Raw genomic sequence first — 22913 nt, forward strand, 5'->3', positions numbered from 1 at the left:
ACAAGTGTCACCACACATTCTGGTGGCAACATGGTATGTCACAGTACACACATGCAATAACAACTATTAGCAACAACACAACAGCAAAAAAAAACCCTTACCTCCTTCCCACCCACTAGTCCATGTCCACATGGTAAAACTAGCACAGAATATTTTACCTGAGAAATTTTATGTACCCAGTCATTCAATGAGTAGCAGAGTTAACTATGCTGAACAGTATAGTGCAGACTCAAGTGAGTAAGTGGCTGTTCCTGCTCCTGTTGTGTTTCGAATATATGGAGCTATATCATGTTAAGAATCATTGGACAGGATAATTTTTTTTACTGACAAATGCAATCTCAACTTCATTTAAAATAATGAATTAAAAATGAGCAAATCCATTCCCTGAAGCACACAGTAAAACGTAGTTTCAGTTGTGTACTGTTCTGTTAGAGTGGTACAGAAAGGACCTACTGTTCCAAGGACATAGTTCAATGATGGGAGTGTGCCGTCTGTCACTGGTGATGAGGACATATTGCCTAAAGGTACCTTGGTACCATCATGGTTGGTGTGACGCTATTACGGTTCAGGGCATCAGAGTTCACTTCTGATGCCATCTGTAAAATCATAGGTCTTCCCCATGACCACGTGGGTTTCCTCCAGATAGTCTGGTTTCCTCCCGCAGTACAGAGATGTGGTTAGTTGGTCATTGTAAATTGTCCTGTGATTAGGCTAGTGTTAAATAGGTGGATTACTGGGTGGTGTGGCTTGTTGGTCCAGCTTGCGCTGTATCTTTACCTAAAATAAATAAAAATTAAAACAGTTGTGGTAATAAACTCTTAAGAATTTAAGAATACAGTTTGCAAGTATGTTTTATAATATGGCACATTTTTCTCCTTGTCCCTCTGCAGCGGAATTCTGGTTTTCTGATGGGTCCCTGGTGAATAAATCGAGGTTCACTGATCCTGGCTTGATGCCTCTTCCTGACACTGCTTCTGGCTTAGACTGGTCAAACCTCGTAGATGCTGCGCGAGCTTTTGAAGGTAAGATTGAAAATATGTGTCCCCTTTCAGTGGATCTGATGAATCTTTAACTTTAATCCAAGGCATTTACAACACTTACCTAAATAGATTTTCCATTTTACAAATCATAGTACATAAAAAGTGGCCATGCCTACATGGGAAAGCATGCAAAATCAGATTGGGATAGTACCATTTAGATCATGTGGAAATTGTTCTGTTTCTGTTTCCTAGAACATAATCACAAATTTAACTTATACAACAGGTCTTGACAGTATTACAGGTTTTAAAATTGGAGCATCAACTTAGAATATAGGAACTTCTGTCACAAACTGGTATCAAGCACAAGGTAATTGGATGGATTTTGTAGTAAAAATGCCATCAAGTAGAAAAGATTTTCCAGCCCTGCTACACAGAAACTAGCCCCCACCTAAATTTCATCCAATTTTAGTAAGATACCTTTCTGTTGAATCCTTCATTGTGGTTTACCGGCTTTGGATAAATGTGTAAATATATATATATTTGCCATCTCAGTCTTTTTCATGTGGTTACAAGCTTCATATTCTCTCCTTTCTCTACAGGAAGAAGCTTTTTCTATTTAATTTTGTTGGTGATGGTGCTTTAATTAAGATGTCTAGTAATTCCCAAAAGTAGAAATATTTCTCTATATATTCCCTATCTAACCTTTTCATTAAAGATCTCTGTCATGACTTTGAGCATTTGGAGGCCTAACGTTCAGACTTTCCTGAGAAGTGTATGGTCATAGATTGTTGAGAAGGCATATGGTGTGTTGGACTTCATTAGTCGAGGGATTGAGTTCAAGAGCCATAAGGGAATGTTGCAGCTCTATAAAACCCGTGTTATACCACACTTAGAATATTCCCAGTTCCGGTCACCTCATTAAAGGAAGGATGTGAAAGCTTTAAAGAGGTGCAGAGGAGATTTACCAAGATGCTGCCTGGACTAGAGAGCATGTCTTATGAGTATAGGTTGAGTGGGTTGGGGGTTTTCTTCTTGGAGTGAAGGAGATGAGAGGTGACTTAGTAGAGATGTACAAGTTGATAAGAGGCATAGATTGAGTGGAAAGCCAGAGAATTTTTCCCAGCTGGCCATCATTTTAAGATGATTGGAGAAAAGTATAGGGGGGATGTGAGAGGTAAGTTGCTTACATCAGGAGTGGTGAGTGCATGGAATGCTGTACCAGGGTTAGTGCTAGATGCAGATACATTAGGGGCATTTAAAAAATTCTTAGTTAAGTACATAGATGATAGAAACGGAGGGCTGTGTGGAAGGGAAGGGTTAGATTGCTCATGGATAAATCAAGGTTCACTGTTCCTGGCCCTAATGCCTCTGCCTGCTTCTTGCTTACATTGGTTAAATCCTGTAGATGCTGCATGAGCATCAAAGACTATCAGTGCCACTTTCATTGGATCTGATGGGTGTTTAATTCTGCCCTGAGGAATTTACTACCGCCTTTTGGCAGGGCATTCCACACATCCACCACTCTCTGTGTAAGATAACTTATCTCTGACACCCCCCTATACTTTCCACCAGGCATCTTAAAATTAATCCCCCCTCAATTTAGCCGTATCCACCTGGGAAAAAGTCTCTGGCTGTCCACTTGGTCTGTGCTTCTTATCATCTTGTATGCCTCTGTTTCATCATATCTCATCCTCCTTTGCTCCAAAGAGAAAAGCTCTAGCTTGCTGAGTATCTCTTCATAAGACACGCTCTCTAATCCAGGCAGCATCTTGGTAAATCTCCTCTGCACTCTTTCTAAAGCTTCTACATCTTTCCTATAATAAGGTGACCAGAACTAAACACAATATTCCAAGTGTGATCTAACCAGAGTTTTATAGAGCTGGACATTCCCCCAGCTAATGGAAGGCCAACACACCATATGCACATTGATAAGGTACCCCATGCAAGGCTTATTGAGAAAGTAAGGAGGCATGGGATCCAAGGGGATCTTGCTTTGTGGATCCAGAATTGGCTTGCCCACAGAAGGCAAAGAGTGGTTATAGATGGGTCATGGAGGTCAGTGACCAGTGGTGTGCCTCAGGGATCTGTTCTGGGACCCCTTCTCTTCAGGATTTTTATACATGACTTGGATGAGGAAGTGGAGGGATGGGTTAGTAAGTTTGCTGATGACACAAAGTTGGGGGTGTTGTGGATAGTGTGGAGGGGCTGTCAGAGGTTACAGTAGGACATCGATAGAAGGCAAAACATGGCTGAAAAGTGTCAGACAGAATTCAACCTAGATAAGTGTGAGATGGTTCATTTTGGTAGGTCAAACATGATGGCAGAATATAGTGTTAATGGTAAGATTCTTGGCAGTGTGGAGGATCAGAAGGATATTTGGGTCAGAGTCCATAGGACGCTCAAAGCTGTTGTGCAGGTTGACTGTGTGGTTAAGAAGGCATACGGTGGATTGTCCTTCATCGACTGTGAGATTAAGTTTAAGTGCCGAGAGGTAATGCTACAGCTTTATAGAACCCTGGTCAGACCCCACTTTGAGTACTGTGCTCAGTTCTGGTCACCTCACTGCAGGAAAGATATGGAAACTATAGAAAGGGTGCAGAGGAGATTTACAAGGATGTTGCCTGGATTGGGGAGAATAGGTTGAGTGAACTTGGCCTTTTCTCTTTGGAGTGACAGAGGATGAGAGGTGTCCTGATAGAGGTGAATAAAATGATGAGAGGCATTGATCGTGTGGTTAGTCAGAGGCTTTTTCCCAGGGCTGAGATGGCTAGCACAAGAGGGCACAGTTTTAAGGTGCTTGGAAGTAGGTACCATGAAGATGTCAGGGGCAAGTTTTTTCAGAGGGTGGTGAGTACTTGGAATGGTTTGCCAGCAACTGTGGTGGAGGCAAATATGATAGGGTGTTTTTAAGAGACTCCTGGATAAGTACATGGAGCTTAGGAAAATAGAGGGCTATGGGTAGCCCTAGGTAATTTCTAAAATAAGTGCAGGTTCGGCATGGCACTGTAGGCTGAAGAGCCTGTATTGTGCTGTAGATTTTCTCTGTTTCTATGTCTCCATGTTTCTATATGCCTTCTTAACAACCCTATCAATTTGTCTGGCAACTTTGCGGGATCTATGGACGTGGACTCCAAAATCCTTCTGTTGCCCTGCCATTAACTCAAAGTTCAAGGTAAAATTTATTATCAGGTACATACATGTGACCACATACAACCCTAAGATTCTTTTACTGCAGGCATACTTAGCAAATCTAAAGAACAGAAACTGTAAACAGGATCAATGGACAACAACTGCGCAAGTGCAAATTTAAATAAATAACAATAAATAACAAGCATGAAATAAGAAGATAAAGAGTCCTTAAAGTGAGATAATCGGTTGTGGGAACACCAGAATGTCCAGAACACCAGTAGAATGAATGTAGCTATTCTCTTTTGTTCAGGAGCCTGATGGTTGAGGGGAAATAACTGTTCTGGAACCTGGTGGTGTGAGTCCTGAGATACTTGTCGTACCTTCTACCCAATGGCAACAGCAAGAAAAGAGCATGGCCTGGGTGGTGAGGATCTTTGATGATGGATGCTGCTTTTCTATGCAACATTTCATGTGGATGTGCTCAATGGTTTGGAGGGTTTTGCCTTGATATACTGGGCTGAATCCTCTCCCTTTTATTTTCTAACATGAGAAAATCTGCAGATGCTGAAAATCCAGAGTTACATGTTGTGTGTGTAACTCTCTATTCTGCCTCTAATTTCGACCTTCCAAAGTGAATCACTTCACACTCTCGTCTTCATTATGTTTCCCACCAGAATACATTGCCTCATGTCTAACTGTGCAATCACCAGAATACATTGCCTCATGCATCTCTTTCATCATCTCTCAGTAGAATTGCCAACTCTGAACTGATGTATTCCTTGAGGCAACATCATTAACCTCATATCCCACAACACTCATGTATCCTTTTCCCCTTCAATATTTTTATATGTGCAAAAAGTATTTCAGGAAAATAAAGAAAATGAATGCCTCCATGAAGTTCTAAGTTGCTTGCAGCAATGTCTAGGAGATTAATTGTGAATTCCTGGAGATTCCAGAGTGATGCTGTAAAAATCAAGTGTGCTTCTGGTTAGGTTAATGAAGGATTTGACCTGTCCAATGATTATATATTGCACAGAATTTATCATGTGTTCACTTCACTTACAGGCTGTACAGTCAATGAGAGAACTATCATTCAGAACAAAGGAGCCAAAATTAGGCTAGTTAATTTATATGAAATTAATGAGAACGTACACTCACTTTATTAGGTACACCTCTTCCCTTACAAATGTCTAGTCAGCTAATCACGTGACAGCAACTCACTGCATTAAAAACATGTAGGGGTTCATTTGTTGTTCAGACCAAACATCAAAATGGGGAAGAAATGTGATCTATGTGATTTTGACCGTTCAATGTTTGTTGCTGCCAGACAGGATGATTTGAGTATCTCAGAAGCTGCTGGGATTTTCTCACACAACGGTCTCTAAGAGTTTACGGAGTATGGTGTAAAAACAAAAAGCTCTTTAAAAAGCAGCTGTTCTGTGGGCAAAAATGCATTGTTAATGAGAGGTCAGGAGAATGACCAGAGTGGTTCAAGATGACAGGAAGGTGATTGTAACTCAAATAAAACACATTATAACAGTTGTGTGCAAAGGAGCATCCCTGAACGCACAATCTATTGAAGTGGATGAGCAGAAGACCAGGAACATACACTTAGTGGCCACGTTATTAGGCACAGGAGTTACTAAATTAAGTGGCCACTAAGTGTATATGGAATATATAATGCTTTTCCAGGAGCCAATTCAAAAGGGATTTAAAGTAATGTGCCGGTGTGGGAAGTGAATGGTGTCAGTTTTGCTTCTATTGGGAGCATTCTTGCCTCTGAGCTCATGTTCCACTCAATAGACACAAGCTCAAAAGTCAGTGCTGTCATTGGCTCCATTGCAGTGTAATGGAATACTGCATTGTCCAAAGTGCAGTTCCTGGCTTAAAACACTGCCTTCTCTCTTGGCTGCATATAATGGATTGCATGATATCATTTTCGATAGGAATTTGTCCCAGATGTCTGGGTGCTGCAGTAGTGTAGTGCAGCTCAGGGGATCAAGAGTCAATTCTGGCATCCTCTGTAGGGAGTCTCTGTGTGCCCTCCCAGTGGAATGTGTGGGTTTTCCCTTGATGCTTCAGTTTACTCTCACAGTCAAAAGACCTGGTTAGCACAAGTTAATTGGTCATTTTAAATTGTTTGGTGATATTGTTTGGTTAAAACGGGGTCATCGAGGGCTGCTGGGTTGGGGTGGCTCAAAGGGCCTACTCCACACTGTATCACTAAATAAAAATAAATACATAAATAAATAGTTATCCCTCAAATTCTCATCTGGTTATAATCATTTTATTTTCTGTTCGGCCTTGGTGTGCCTGATTTGCTCCCATAAATAACAACAGTGGCCATAGTTCACAGATCTTTTCTTAGCCATTAAGTGCGTTTGGGGTGTTCAGAGGTTGTGAATAGCACTATATAGTTTTTTCTTCCTATGTGCCGCTCTGGATAAATTCAGATTGTCAAGTCAGATTACCTAAAACACTTGACTACATGCAGTCTAGGCTTTCCTTTCATTGTTGCCATGGATAAGTAATACACTACAGCTTATTTCATTGCACATAATTGAAAAGAAGCTTAAGTGAGGAGCATTTACAGTGGCACAACTGGGTTTTTGTCCACCTTGGATCAGCATGTTAAAAATAAAACCAAAATTGGCACTATCAAAGAGCCTTAAGCTGTAAGGGTCAGTTGTCAGGTGAGCATTACAATAGATGACTTCATAAATATGCTTTCTGTAAAGATATCTGACAGGCTGGTACTTAAGATACAGACCTTGATAATGGAATACAGGCTGCAGGACAATGTTGAATGTTTTTACTTTTTATTTCATTACAACATTTTCCAAATCTTAAAGTCAAAAGAACAGATGGAAATCTCTGAAATGTGGCAGGTATATCTAAGTAAATGCCCACATATTTTCACCCTGTTTCACATCAGCTTTTATTGATCCCTGCTTCTTTTCCTGTACCTATAGGACAGGCAGAGAAGGCAAAATGTTCTGCAGCTAATTCAGGAAAACAATTATAAATTTCTCTTCCAACCCCACAAAATTTGTGCCAAAGAGCTTCAAATTTATTGATTATTTCCGAAGGTGAGTTTCACAGTATTGAGCCTTCAGCATTGAGCCGAAGCTCATGCAGTGTTGCAACCTTGTTTCTAGCAATTCTTCTCAAGAAAAGTAACATTCTTACTTCAGTTCCTACCTGGACACCTGTGCTGTGAGTCCTCCAGAACAACTAATAATGTTGGATGTGAGCTTTTCTTATTGTGAACTTGGGATAAATCTTTTAATAATGATGTCCCAATAGTCTACACTGCAGATTCTCCAGTTACAAAATCAGATATGTCCATTCATGCTAATGACCAAGATCAGCCGAACACTCAGGAAGAATTTTAATTCACTTCCCATCCACCATCAGTGAAAGGATTATATCTCCCATTACGTAGCAGCACTTCTACCTCACATCACATTGACAGTCCTAATTAACATTTAAACTCACAAGCTTCTGATGTTAAAGCACTAATGCCAGACAGAAATTCACTTCCTCATCTAAAGATTAGTTATATTTTTACATGTACATCAAAACATACAATGAACAGCATCATTTTGTGTCAAATCGAATCAACAAGGTTGTGCTGGGCCATGCTTCTGAGACATCAATGTAGTATGGTCATAATTTACTAATCCTAACCCATGGCCTCACTTCTGGGCTGCCATCAGCACATTCTCGGAATGTGTTGGTCATTGATGTACACAGTGCATTTCACTGTACATGTGACAAATAAAGCTAATTTTTATCTTTAGAAACAGTATTATTCACATATTTGCAGTCACATTTTGTGGCGCCAATGCCTTGTTCTGGTCTATTTGATTGCAGAACACTTTGCTTCAGTGTGTTGAGGCTGTACATAGAGTCAACACAGCTAACTGCACAGATGAGTTCAATCCTAAGGACACAGAAATGGACTGTACTGAATGTCCACCATGACACACAATTTCTCTTCTCTAGAGACAATAGACAATAGATGCAGAAGTAGACCATTCAGCCCCTCGAGCCTGCACCACCATTTTGAGATCATGGCTGATCAATTACCATCAATACCCGGTTCCTGCCTTGTCCCCATATCCCTTGATTCCCCTATCCATAAGATACCTATCTAGCTCCTTCTTGAAAGCATCCAGAGAATTGGCCTCCACTATCTTCCAAGGCAGTGCATTCCAGACCCCCACAACTCTCTGGGAGAAGAAGTTTTTCCATAACTCTGTCCTAAATGACCGACCCCTTATTCTCAAACCATTCCCTCTGGTACTGGACTCTCCCAGCATCTGGAACATATTTCCTGCCTCTATCTTGTCCAATCCCTTAATAATCTTATATGTTTCAATCAGATCCCCTCGCAATCTCCTTAATTCCAGTGTGTACAAGCCCAGTCTCTCTAACCTCTCTGCGTAAGACAGTCCAGACATCCCAGGAATTAACCTCGTGAACCTACGCTGCACTTCCTTTACAGCCAGAATGTCCTTCCTTAACCCTGGAGACCAAAACTGTACACAATACTCCAGGTGTGGTCTCACCAGGGCTCTGTACAAATGCAAAAGGATTTCCTTGGTCTTGTACTCAATTCCCTTTGTAATAAAGACCAACATTCCATTAGCCTTCTTCACTGCCTGCTGCACTTGCTCATTCACCTCCAGTAACTGATGAACAAGGACTCCGAGATCTCTTTGTATTTCTCCCTTACCCAACCCTACACCGTTCAGATAATAATCTGCCTTCCTGTTCTTACTCCCAAAGTGGATAACCTCACACTTATTCACATTAAACGCCATCTGCCATGTATCTGCCCACTCACCCAGCCTATCCAAGTCACCCTGAATTCTCCTAACATCCTCATCACATGTCACACTGCCACCCAGCTTAGTATCATCAGCAAATTTGCTGATGTTATTTCCTATGCCTTCATCCAAATCGTTAACGTAAATGGTAAACAGCTGTGGTCCCAATACCGAGCCCTGTGGCACCCCACTAGTCACCAACTGCCATTCCAAGAAACACCCATTCACTGCTACCCTTTGCTTTCTATCTGCCAACCAATTTTCTATCCATGTCAATGCCTTCCCCCCGATGCCCTGAGCTTTGATTTTACCCACCAATCTCCTATGTGGGACCTTATCAAATCCCTTCTGAAAATCGAGGTACACTACATCTCCCCCATCTAACTTCCTGGTTACATCCGCGAAAAACTCCAACAGATTAGTCAAGCATGAGTTACCCTTGGTAAATCCATGCTGGCTCGGCCCAATCCTATCACTGTTATCTAGATATGCCACTATTTCATCCTTATTAATGAACTCTAGCATCTTTCCCACCACCGATGTCAGGCTAACAGGTCAATAGTTCTCGGTTTTCTCCCTTCCTCCTTTCTTAAAAAGTGGGATAACATTAGCCATTCTCCAATCCTCAGGAACTGATCCTGAACCTAAGGAACATTGGAAAATGATTACCAATGCATCCGCAATTTCCAGGGCCACCTCCTTTAGTACCCTAGGGTGCAGACCATCTGGACCTGGGGATTTGTCAGCCTTCAGTCCCATCAGTTTTCTCATCACCATTTCCTTCCGAATGTAAATCTGTTTCATTTCCTCTGTTACCCTATGTCCTTGGCCTATCCATACATCTGGGACATTGCTTGTGTCTTCCTTAGTGAAAACAGATCTAAAGTACTCATTAAATTCTTCTGCCATTTCTCTGTTTCCCATAACAATTTCACCCAATTCATTCTTCAAGGGCCCAACATTGTTCTTAACTATCTTCTTTCTCCTCACATACCTAAAAAAAAGCTTTTGCTATCTTCTTTTATATTCCTGGCTAGCTTGCGTTCATACCTCATTTTTTCTCCCCGTATTGCCTTTTTAGTTAAGTTCTGTTGTTCCTTAAAAACTTCCCAATCATCTGTTCTCCCACTCACCTTAGCTCTGTCATATTTCCTTTTTTTTAATGCTATGCAATCTCTGACTTCCTTTGTCAACCACTGTGGCCCCTTCCCCCCTTTGAATCTTTCCTTCTCTGGGGGATGAACTGATTTTGCACCTTGTGCATTATTCCCAAGAATACTTGCCATTGCTGTTCCACTGTCTTTTCTGCTAGGCTATCCGTCCAGTCAACTTTGGCCAGCTCCTCCCTCATGGCTCCATAGTTTCCCCTGTTCATCTGCAACACTGACACCTCCGATCTGCCCTTGTCCTTCTCAAATTGCAGATAAAAGCTTATCATATTATGATCACTACCTCCTAACGGCTCCTTTACTGCAAGATCGCTTATCAAACCCTGTTCATTACATAACACTAAATCCAGAATAGTCTTGTCCCTGGTCGGCTCTCATACAAGCTGTTCCAAGAATGCATCCTGTAGGCACTCTACAAGCTCCCTATCCTGTGGTCCAGCACCAACCTGATTCTCCCAGTTCACCTGCATGTTGAAATCCCCCATAACTACTGCAACATTACCTTTGCCACATGCCAATGTTAACTCCCTATTCAACTTGCACCCAATATCCATGCTACTGTTTGGTGGCCTGTAGACAACACCCATTTGGGTCCTTTTGCCCTTACTGTTCCTCAATTCTATCTACACAGACTCCACTTCTCCTGACCCTATGTCCCCCCCTTGCAAAGGACTGAATCTCATTCCTCACCAACAGGGCCACCCCACCCCCTCTGCCCACATTTCTGTCCCTACGATAGCACGTATACCCTTGTACATTCATTTCCCAGGTCTGATCTCCCTGCAGCCATGTCTTCATTATCCCAACAACATCATAGTTACCCATTCGCACCTGGGCTTCAAGCTCATCCGCCTTATTTCTGACACTTCGTGCATTCAGATATAGAATTTTTAACCCATTTCTCCTCTCTCTGTTTGAATTGCTGTCTATTGTGCTTAACCCAGCTCCCCGAACTCCCATCGGGCTATACGCCCCTAGAATTTTGTTGTCCTTCCTAAATTTACTTATTCTTTCAACACATTTAACTCCATGTTCCATCAGACCACCCCTCTGTACATGAGTCCTCCTTATCACTTGTTCTGCCTCACCTTCCTCAACTACGCACTTAATATTCCGGAACCGTGTAGTCCCCACCTGTCCTTTATTCTTCCTCTCGCTATCCTCTCTCACATTCCAGATCCCTGCCCCCTGCAAATTTAGTTTAAACCCCCCCCCCCCCCCAAGAAGCACTAGCAAACTTCCCTGCAAGAATGTTAGTACCGTTCAGTTCAGGTGTAAACCATCCCTTCGGAACAGATCCCATTTTCCCTGGAACAAAGCCCAATTATCTACAAACCAGAAGCCCTCCCTCCTGCACCATCCTCTCAGCCAATCTTTATAATCCTTCTGTTCCTTGTCTCACCTGCACATGGCACAGGTAGCAATCCTGAGATTGTTACCCTGGAGGTCCTGCTCTTCAGCTTCGCACCTAACTCCCTGAACTCCCTACGCAGGACCCCCTCACTCATCCTACCCACGTCATTGGTCCCTACATGGACCACAACATTTGGATTCTTGCCCTCCCTCTCGAGAATATCCTGCACCCGATCTGAGATGTCTCGGATCCCGGCACCAGGGAAGCAACATACCACCTGAGACTCCCGATCTTCCCCACAAAATCTCCTATCTACCCCACTGACTATAGAATCCCCTATCAATACCGCTCTCTTCTCTCCCCTCCTCCCCTTCCTAGTCAAGGGTCCAACCTCAGTGCCAGAGACAGGACCACTGCAGCTTGTTCCTGGTAGGTCATCCCCACTAACAGTATCCAAAACGGTATACTTATTTTTGAGACCTCATCTACCTGAACAATGCAATTTCTACATAAGCACAGATCTCACAACACAGAACATACAAAATCCAATTCACAATGTAATTCATAATGGCCTCAATTGGGAAAGTCTCTATGGGACTATGTCAAACAGAGTTTTGTCAGTGAGCGACAGCTTGTTTAGTTGCACACAATTGAAAAAAGAGCAGCAGTGGCATACCTGTAGATTCTACTCACCTTGGGTCTGCATGTTAACAGTAGTCAAGAGATAAATTGATATCATCAGAGTGCCTTAAGGGGCAATTGTCAGGCAAGCATGATAATAAATTACTTATAAAATAATGCTTTCCATAAGGATATCTAACTCCAACAAACAGCTCATCATTGACCCCCTTGAAGATTCTTCCAGGCTCATACCTACCACTGAGTATATAGGCATCTATTAATTAATGCTATGTTACGTATGGAACATCAGCCTGCCCCTCTACCACTGAAAATCAAATTGTGGCCTTCGTGTGGCATTAGGTGTGAACTCTGGGCTGTCAACCATAAGGTATCCATCACTGAAGATTGTCACTATACCTTTGGCAGTAATATTCCAATTCCAAGGCTTGTGCCATATTTAGGCTTGGGAAATATAACATGTCCCTACCAAGTGGTTAAGTATGCTGCTTTGATGTTAAGAGTTGCTATTTTCACATCTTTTCTGAATTTCAGCTCTTCTGTTGACATTTGGACATACAGTAGGCTCCAACAGAAAGAGAAGAGAAGAGAGTATAGGCCATCAACTTTTTTACAAGGTCGAGTTGCTAACTTGACGCTCAACCCAGCACAGATAGAAAGCGTGCACAGGAGCTGGCTGGATTTGAACTCGGGACCTTCCACCCCAAAGTCCAGTGCTGATGCCACTATGCCACTAGCCAGCGCACAGTAGACTCCAATGATTATCTGAAATTGGTGAATTTGAACCGAGTCCTGAGGGCTATGTGTGCCTGACTGGAAGATAAAACACTGTTCATTGAGCTTTGGACCTTATTGGAGTAGTGTTATGAAATCAGGAACAGAGAGATCAGAGTGGAGAATTAAATTGACAGGCAATAGTTAAGTATTGAATTCTCCACACATACCTCTTGACTTGGTATTGGTTTATTATTGATACAGTAAAAAGTTTGTCTTGCATGCTGTTCATACAGATCCACAGTGTATTGAGCTAAAATAAGGTAAAATAATAACAATGCAGAATAAAGTGTAGAAGTTTCCTCCCAGATTCCAAAGACAGAGATTAGTAAAGGTTAGTGAGCTGTGGATATGCAGCGTTGGTCTGTGTTGGTCATTGACACAAACAATGCATTTCACTGAATGTTTTGATATATGAAGCAAATTTTCTCATCTCTGTGTCCTGAACACATATTTTGAGATTTGTGAACCCTGGTTCTAGACACAGGATTCTGACAAAGTTAAAATCATTCTTGGATTGACCCTGTCAAGCCCTGTAAGAAATTTGCATGTCCCAACCTGTTAAACATGAGTGTGTAGCCTGCAGATGTCTCATTATGAAGATGTCTCATTGGCACCTTTCCAAAGTCAGGCAATAAATTCTTCGGCAGCAATGTCCACATGCCCTTATATAATAAAGCTTAAAGTTGAGAGGCCCAAAAAGAAACTTGAATGGACTGATTCAGCATGAATAATAAATTGTATTGCAGCTGTTCAGTGACACACTCTGACCCCCTTTGTATGATGCTCATTTATGTGATGATCATTTATGCATATTGTGCCTTAGTTTTATACCATGTTCTGTAGAGGTGTGACGTGCACTTTTTTCCACAACTGCAAAAGAATGAGAAAGCGTTGTCTGATGTAGTGTGAAAGTACCTGTTGCTGAACCATAAACTCAATTCAGATTTCTGTGATGATCCAGATCTTGTCCCCTGGTTTTTGATATTGGGGATGGATAAACCACAAGGCACATAATGTGTCTGTAATTGAGGCAAGGCATTACAGTTTTGGATACTTATCAATATGTCTTTTGACAACACACAGAAAAGGCTGGAGGGACTCAGCAGGTCAGGCAGCATCTATGGAGGGGAATAAACAGTCAAGATTTTGGACCTTAAAGGAAGGGAGCCGAGTCCAGAATAAGAAGGTGGATAAAGGAGGGAGGAGTACAAGCTGGCACAAAATGCTGGAGAAACACATCTTTCGATATCAGTTTTCTCCTTTCTGTGTCAAAGCTGAGTGGTCAGAAGTACACTTCCACATGTTTCGTACTTCTATATACTTTATTGCCCAGTCTTTATTTAGAAAGATTAGCTTAATAAAGTTAATCTTTCTATTACTGTGGTTATTAGAAGGTGATTAACTGTGAGAATCATTACAACTTATCTGGCTTTATACACAAAATACACCCCCTAAATGTCTTCACTTGACTTATTTTTCCTAGTTAATTAAAAAACAATAAATGCTGCTCATTTCTATTGATGATAATTGAAGTGATCATTAGTTTTGCCCAAATCAAGCATTATTTATAGAACTATCTTGATATTATTGAGTAATGCATTAACTACATAGTATGGAAAGATTGTAAGCTTTCTCTGAATATTAAAACAATTCAAGTTCTCTTTAAAATATTCCACTTTGCTTAAGCATTGAAAATAGCCGCCAGCTAGCAAAGTAGCATTGAAACTGAAACTGGTTTATTTGAAAACTAGAAGCATCCCAAACTTGGGTTCCTTCTTAAAAGACACGCATGTTTGATACGGTGATGATGGCCCTTTGTTAGATCAGTAGCCTGTTACTTAATTTGTTTTAGTTCCATCAAGGCCTGTTGTGCCCAGAATAATCAGTTCTAATCCTTTTTTTTAACTCTGCATATTTCACATTCATTCTGTCAACAAAGATCATCTCCCAGGATATGACTTCTGACCTTTCTGGCATTCCATGCATGAAGCTGCATTTTTATTTTCAATCACTTTGCTGTATACGATCTCTTATGGTAGCAAAGGTAATGATGAGCCTAGGCAAACTTCTGATGTAAAAATGATTAATTCTGGATTAATTTAGCAAGTTCCGACTGGCAGAAACATATTGTTTGTGTGTTGCTTCTAAATCCTTTCCACATTGTTATATATCAGACTATGAAGTTTATTAAGGTAAAGGTATAAAGATTAGCTCTATTTCTCACATGTATATTGAAACATACAGTCAAATGTGTCATTTCGCGTCAATGACCAACGCAGTCCTATGATATGCTGGGGAGAGCACGTAAGTGTCACCATGCCTCTGACGTCAACAACTCACCCATTTGTGTTTGAAATGTGAGAGGAAACCCACGCGGTCACAGGAAGAGCGTGCGATCTTCTTACAGACAGCAGCAGAAATCAAACCCTGATAGCTGGGACTGTAAAGCATTATGCTAACTGATATGCTACCATGTTGACCATAGTAATCCTTACATTTTTAACAAAACCTTCGGTGGTAATCTGTTCCTATCACTTGTGTTGGTTGAAGTGAGTAGGGTCAAAGGGATTAATGTTTACTGTATACAAATCACAAATGAGTTTGAATATATAATCTCCTTTTACTGTATTAAATAATGAGATTCAGGACAGACTCATGAAATTCCTTTTGAACTATACATTTCCACTGGACCCAAGCCACTTCCCTCATGCTGTCACTTTATATAATTCATAGGTTAAGTGTTACTGAATTTTTCATTTAAGCCACAATTACTGTAGTAGTTGTGGAGAAGTGGAAGATGCCCAGAGGTGGACTGAACCATGGGGCTAGGGATGGATAAGTCAGGGAGAGAGTCACAGAAGACAGTTTAACAATGGTATGAAGTGTTTTACGGGGAGGCAGACAAGAAGTCAGCTGCAAGGAGCAAAGCCATGCAGAGTCAAGACCCAGGGTTGTCTTGCAGGGAAGTGGGAGTGGAAGAATGGCTCAAAGTCAAGTTCATTGTTATATGCACAAGTACACAGGGCAATCAAAAACTTACGACAGTATCACAGGTACATAACATCATGCAAGTATCATTCACAAGAAAAACATAAATGATACACATTGTTTAACAAGGAAGCAATTAGAACAAATAAAAGTCAATTTTAGTGCAAAGTTCAGTCCATTGATGGATCTGTAAAAGAATAAACAGAACTTGTATAGAGAATTGGTGTCGTTCATTGAGGCAAGTAGTGATGGAGGAGTAATGTTGGTGCGGGACAAGATGCAGAAGTTTGGTTAGCTGAGTTTGTGTTCAGGTGGATGCCAAGGATGGAGCTCAAATGCCTGTGAGAGATCTGTTGTTAGGTCTTGGGGGCGGGGGGTATTTAGGCAGTGAAAAGACTAAATGAGGAAGCACACAAAATTCAAGAAGACTGAGAGCAGCACGAGGTCCCTGAGGCCAGACAGTATTGGAGCATAGCAGTTAACATAACACAAGTGATCACTGATTAGGATTCAGTTTCTGCCACTTTAAAGGAGTTTGTATGTTCTCTCCATAGGACCCCATGGGCTTCCTCCGGGTGCTACGGTTTCTGCCCACATTTCAAAGACGTATGGTTAGGTTTAGAAATTTGTGGCCATTCTATGTTGGCGCAGAAGCATGATGACACTTGCAGGCTGCCCAGAATCTACAAACGCATTTCATTGTGTGTAACAAATAAAGCTAATCTGATCTAATCTAAAGCTCAGTGGTGAGATCAGTGAGGAGACTGTAAAGGAATAGCAGTAAGTCTGTGAGGAAACCGTAGGAGGAACAATGGGAAGTCCACAAGGAGACTGCAGGTTTGTGTGAGGGAGTTTGAGCAGTGATAACTCTGTATGAGGTAAAGAATATGATTACAAATTTATCTTATTGGCCACAATTCTCAGAGGCAGTAGAAGAATTCTGGTTTAATCATTTTTAAGTGAGTTTTGATAGTTTGCTTTAGGCTAAATTACTAAATGATTGATTTTTGTCGGCTATGTGATGATATTTTCAACTGTTTATGCTTCCTAATTTCAAGATAGTTTGTTTGCAACCAACTTGGGTCTATCAACCTCCTGGTATAATTAGGTGACCCTGAGGGCATCTTATTATGAAGCTATAGAGCCTTTCATTGGAAATGCTGTCATACTTCAACTGCTTACTCGGGAATGTTCCTTTGTGTGTATGTGTAAACAGGAGTCTGTGGGTGCCATGAGAAAGGGCATAGGGTTGCTTTAATTTTAATTTCAGTCTTTAACCCTATCAGGCCTGTTCACTTTCACATGTCATGGACATGGCTTGGGACTTTGCAGTTTTTTGTGACATGAATGTGGTGCCAGTTTTGTGGCTGAACGGTGTGGATAGATGAAGCAAAAGGGCAGTTCTGTCTAAAATATCTATCTGGATTCTGATGGACTTTGGAGGCTTAAGTAAGAACAGCCTCTGTTTCCAATTAGAAGCAGCTGATCAGAATGGATATGTCAGTTATCTCTGATATGTGTGGACACATGAACTCAGAGCTAGCCTCTGGATGTAACTGTCAAAAAGCAAGTGAGCTTTTGAGAGTTTTGATGTCCACTGCTTTATCTTATAGCATTTGATGCAAAATCCTTCAGTTCTTGGAGTGATTTGAATTGAATGTTTTGTGAATGTCACTAACCTGCCTTTGGCATTCACAGAATAAGACCATAAAACAATAGGAGCAGAATTAGGCTACTTGGCCCATCAAGTCTGCTTTGCCACTCTATCATGGCTGATTTATTATCCCTCTCAACCCCATTATCCTGCCTTCTCCCTTTATGATGCCCTTATGAATCAAGAATCTAATAACCTTCACATTAAATATATCCATCTGTGGCAATGAATTCTACAGATTTACTCACCCCTGGCTAAAGAAATTCTTCCTCATCTCTTTCCTAAAGGAACATCCTCATATTCTGAGGCTGTATCTTCCGGTCTTTGACTCCCCCATTATAGGAAATATCCTCTCCCCGTCCACTCTATCTAGGCCTTTTAATATTCAAGTTTCAATGAGATCCCCCTTCATGCTTTTGAACTTCAGTAAGTACAGGTTCAGAACCATCATACGCTGCTCATACATTAACATTTTCATTTCCAAAATGATTCTTGTGAACCTCTTCTGGACCCTCTCCAAAGCCAACACATCCAATAAGAAGTAATGTTAATGTGAGGTAACTACATGGTTTGCTGTCCTGCTTGACTGAGCTGCTGTAGCACTAGAGATTTTTGTTTCTCTCTGAATGTGACACTTTGTGCTGTACTCTAACTATCTCTGTTTCTATACCGCCAGACCAGAGAGTAGCCTCCTTCTGCACACTGAATGACATGCAGTCAGCACAAAGCATGGAGGGAGCTGAGGAATTATCTCTGCACATTGGCCAAACAGACAGGAAGGACCATGCTGATGATACAGGGTAAGTACAACCGAAGGTCATCTTCTTGTTAACTACAGTAATCTTGCTTGAAACTTTGATGAACCAGAGCCAAGGTCTGATGCATTCTTCTCTTGCTTTATATAAAATAAGGGCAGCACAGTAGCAAAGCAGTTAGGGTAACATTTTACAGTGCAAGCTGTAACATTGTTGATCAATTCTGTGTATAAGGAGTTTGTACCTTCTCCCTGTGACCATGTGGGTTTCCTCTCACATTCCAAAGATGTACAGGTTTGGGTTAATAAGTTGTAGGCATGCAATGTTGGTGCCAGAAGCATGGTGACACTTGCAGGTTCAGCACATTCCCAGACTGTTTTGGTTGTTGATGCAAACAACACATTTCAATGTTTGAATGCTTCAATGAACATGTGACAAATAAAGTTTATCTAATCTAATCTAATCGAGCATTTAGATTAAGTGTGGAAGGAAGCTAAAGAAAGATTTATACCTTATACTCAGTAAGATCATAAAACATAGGAGCAAAAAATTGGCCATTCGGCCTGTCAAGTCTGCTCCACCAATCCATCATGGCTGATTAATTACCCCTTTCAACCCCATTCTCCAGCCTTCCTCTTGTAATTTTTGACTCCCCTACTAATCAAGAACCTATCAATCTCTGTTTAAATATACCCAATGATTTAGCCTCCACAGCCATTAGTGGCAATGAATTCCACAGATTCACCACCCTCTGTCTAAATAATTTCTTCCTCATTGCTATTTAAAAGGGATGTACTTCTATTCTGATTCTGTGGCCTCTGATCCTAAACACCCCCACTATAGGAAATATCCGCTCCAGCTAAAGTTTTCAATATTCAATAGGTTTTAATGAAATCAAACCCCCCCCCCCCCCATTCTTCTAAACTCCAATGAGTACAGGCCCAGAGCTATCAAACATCACTAATCCCATTTGCCCACATTAGGACCACATTCTCCAATATCTTGCCTATTCAAGTGTCTCCCTGTGGCTCTTTAAGGCTACATCCACACTACACCGGATAAATCCATAACCGAAGCTTTTTCTCTTCGTTTTTACCCTCCATCCACATTAAAATGGTGTTTTCGTCCTCCAAAACCGGAGCTTTTCAGAAACGCTTTCCAGGGTGTGTATTTTTGAAAACACTACTCGGGCAGATCAGTGTGGATGGAGTAACCGGAGACTTATGAAAACGCTGACAGACGGCAGCGTGCTATTTCATTGTTTTCTTGAACGCAACCTAACAATTTCAGAACAGACAGCAACGAGACTGAAGCCAGAAGAGTTAGAAATGTACTCACCAAATACTTTGACCCATAACTTACTGAATAAATAAGCATACTGTACTCACTTTGCCGTTTTCTGTCCTTGTTCCTAAAATGGTGGTTTAGCTATTTATGCAAGTACTTCTCTGACAATAGATGTGTAACAGCCTAATGTAACATTGCATGGAAATACAAGATAACACTGATGCAGACATGTTTTATACATTTAACAAGGTGCTTTATTAATGCAACAGAGTTAGTCAGTTTTTCAGTGTTCATTGTCAGCCGGGTCTTACAGTCCGTGAATTCTGTCGGTTGCTTCCGTACGCTCCAGTATTTCTTTTTTTTAGTTTTGAGTTCTCCTGCGCGAGAGCCAACAGCTGTCCGTCATTTTAAGTTTTTCTAGTCTGTAACTACACAAACACACACTTTTACGGTGAGATTCGACACCAAATATGTTGCTTGTTTTCGGTAGATGTGTCCAGCGTATGCGCAGGAGGAGGAGATTCGCCGAAATCTCTGTTTCAGTGTGGATAGAGATATTTTCAAAAATGCATAGTGTGGATGCCTATCGTTTTTACATGAAACCGGCGTTTTCAAAATTATCCAGTCCAGTGTGGATGTAGCCGAAGTTGTATCTGGTTTCACCTATTTCCTCAGGCAAAATGCTCCAGTAATTAACCACTCTCTGTGCAAAATAAAATACTTCTCATCCTCTTTGAAACTTCTTCCTCTCACCTTATGCACGAGATTCTGCAGATGCTGGAAATCCAGAGCAACACACACAAAATGATGGAGGTCAGGCAGCATCGATGGAAAGAAATAAAGAGTCAACATTTTGGGCAAAGGCCATTTATCAGGACTCAGAGTTCCTGCTGCGTTCCTCCAGTATTTTCTGTGTGCCTCCTCTCACTCATTTCCTCTTTGATATCCCCATCATGGGAAAAAAATATTTTGACCATCTTCCCTATCCATAATCTTATATATTCCAATCTCACTACATAGATTGCTCCATATTTGTGCTAACCCAATGCTCTTGATTGGCTTTATTGTATTTTCAAGAGAGTGATGTTTGCATTTTTTTTTGTTTAATGGTGTTTTCTGACTCTTTCATCCTCAAAAGACAGTCTTAAGTGATCTGCTCTTTGGCATTGACCCAACATCGAGGGATCCATCAGAAGTCAGGTAGAAAAGGGCACATTGCCAATTCATGCTGAAGTTGGCTGTAATGTTGGTTTTATGTAACAATAATTCATCTATCAATGGTATCAGGCAATTGCACTTTTAACACTGAAACATATTGACGGATGCCTTTGTGTGGTACTTGAACAGATCATAATAAGCTTGTGGTTGAGTTTTCTGCAATCATTGTTACTCGTAGTTTTTCATTAATTTTGACCTTGATTCAGTAAATAGCTTATTGATTTGGATTTAATTTTAATCCTATAGTAATGCATTGACTCTTCATCAAGAGCTGTTTTAGGTTTATATGTAGTTATGGTGAATGTTGCCTTAAATTCTAAAATACATATTCTTTTAAAATTGGGTCCTCAGTTTGAATTATGTGTAAGTGTCAATGAAGGCCTGTGTTGCTGTCGATATTTGTAAATTTTATTGTGAGTAGTGGGTTATGCAGAGTGATTATGTAAATTAAGTGCATTTCACTAGAAAAGAGGTTGAGGGGTAAAAGAATTAATGTTATTTAGATTTGTAAAAGACTGGATATGGTCAACCAGAGCAGACAGTTTGACCTCATCCAGAACAGTGGAGTGAAAGGACACACACTGCAGTTAAAGTGGGAGGCAGAATTAAGAGTAATCAGCAAATACAGTAAATTAGTGAATGAATAACTGAGGAACAGACTCCCTACAGAGATGGTGGAAACAGTATTGATTTGTTCAATGCAAATTAGATAGATTTTTGTAGGAAATTAACACAATGAGATCCATTATAGGAATAATTTGAAACATGACATTGTCCGTGCTTGAGGAAGTACAGGAGTCTGTGGATATCTGGTTCCCACAAATTTTCACTACTTGGGTTTTCCTCTCTCTACGTCATGACTGATCTGCACTAATTAAAAGAGATTGATTGTTGCAATCACAAGTGTCTCCACTGTTTCTGTACCATGCAACCAATGAGTTTAGAACATAGAGCAATACAATCACAATGTTGTGCCATCCTTTTAGCCTCCTCCAAGATCAATCTAACTCTTCCCTCTCAAATAGCTCTCCATAATTCTTTTGTACATGTGTCCATCTAAGAGTCTTAAATGTCTAAATGTATCTGCTTCTATCATAACACCCAGAAGGGCATTCTACACATCCATCATTCTCTGTATTAAAAAAAAACATCTCTGACGTCACCCTTAAATTTTACTCCACTTGCCTTAAGATTTTGCCTTCTTGTATTAGCCATTTCCAATGTAGGCAAATGGTGCTGGGTGTCCACTCTATCAATGACTCTTATCATTTCCTACACGTCTATCAACTCACCTCTCATCTTCCTTTGCTCCAAAGGGAAAAGCCCTAACTTGCTTAACCTTTCGTCATAAAACATGCTCTCTAATGCAGGCAACATTCTGGTAAATCTCCTCTGCACTCTCTCTAAAGCTTCCATATCCTCCTATAATGAAGTAAGTAGAACTGAACACAATATTCCAAGTGTGGTATAAACCAGAGTTTAAAGAGCTTCAATGTACTTCACAGCTCTTGAATTCAATACCCTGACTAATGAAGGCCAACACACCATATGCCATCTTAACCACCCTATCAACTTGTGTGGCAACTTTGAGGGATCTATGGATGTGAACCCCGAGATCCCTTTGGTCCTCTACGCTGCTAAGAATTCTGTCATTAACCTTGTACTCTGTCTTCAATTATTCAGAGTGTATACACAGTTTTCTGGATTGAAGTCCACTTGCCACTTCTCAGCCAAGCTCTGTATCCTATCGATGTCCCATTGTAAACTAAGACAATTTTGCACACTATCCACAACACTACCAATATTTGTCATCTGCAGCCTTACTAATCCACCTTTCCACTTCCTCATCCGTAATTTATGAAAATCACAAAGAGCAGAGGTCTCAGAACCGATCTCTCAAGAACACCACTAGTCACAGACCTCCAGGCAGAATACACTTCCATCAGCTACTACTCTCTGCCTTCTAACAGCAAACCAGTTCTGAATGTACACAGCCAAATTTCCCTGGATCCCATGTCTCCTGACTTTCTGAATGAGCTTATCATAGGTTTGGTCTTTCACAAATTTCTTGGGTTTGGTTCAAAGTTTAAAGTAAATTTATTATCAAAGTACATATTTGTCACCATAT

General features: G+C 40.9%; 1 protein-coding gene and 1 long non-coding RNA gene across 5 annotated transcripts in view; one reads left to right on the forward strand and one right to left on the reverse strand.

Annotated features, from left to right (window-relative positions):
• LOC132400777 (signal-induced proliferation-associated 1-like protein 2) overlaps positions 1-22913 on the forward strand; it is a 503978-nt gene that overhangs the window by 465900 nt on the left and 15165 nt on the right. For all 4 annotated transcript variants that reach the window (XM_059982129.1, XM_059982126.1, XM_059982128.1 and 1 more), the window contains 2 exons: positions 891-1022; positions 18202-18325. In XM_059982129.1, the coding sequence (XP_059838112.1) occupies positions 891-1022; positions 18202-18325 (256 nt within the window). The remainder of the gene's footprint in view (positions 1-890; positions 1023-18201; positions 18326-22913) is intronic.
• LOC132400779 (uncharacterized) overlaps positions 19852-22913 on the reverse strand; it is a 52476-nt gene continuing 49414 nt past the window's right edge. The window contains exon 5 of the long non-coding RNA XR_009514363.1: positions 19852-20344. This is a non-coding gene — a long non-coding RNA (uncharacterized LOC132400779). The remainder of the gene's footprint in view (positions 20345-22913) is intronic.

This window comes from Hypanus sabinus, chromosome 10 (genome assembly GCF_030144855.1).
Source record: "Hypanus sabinus isolate sHypSab1 chromosome 10, sHypSab1.hap1, whole genome shotgun sequence".
Lineage (NCBI taxonomy): Eukaryota > Metazoa > Chordata > Chondrichthyes > Myliobatiformes > Dasyatidae > Hypanus > Hypanus sabinus.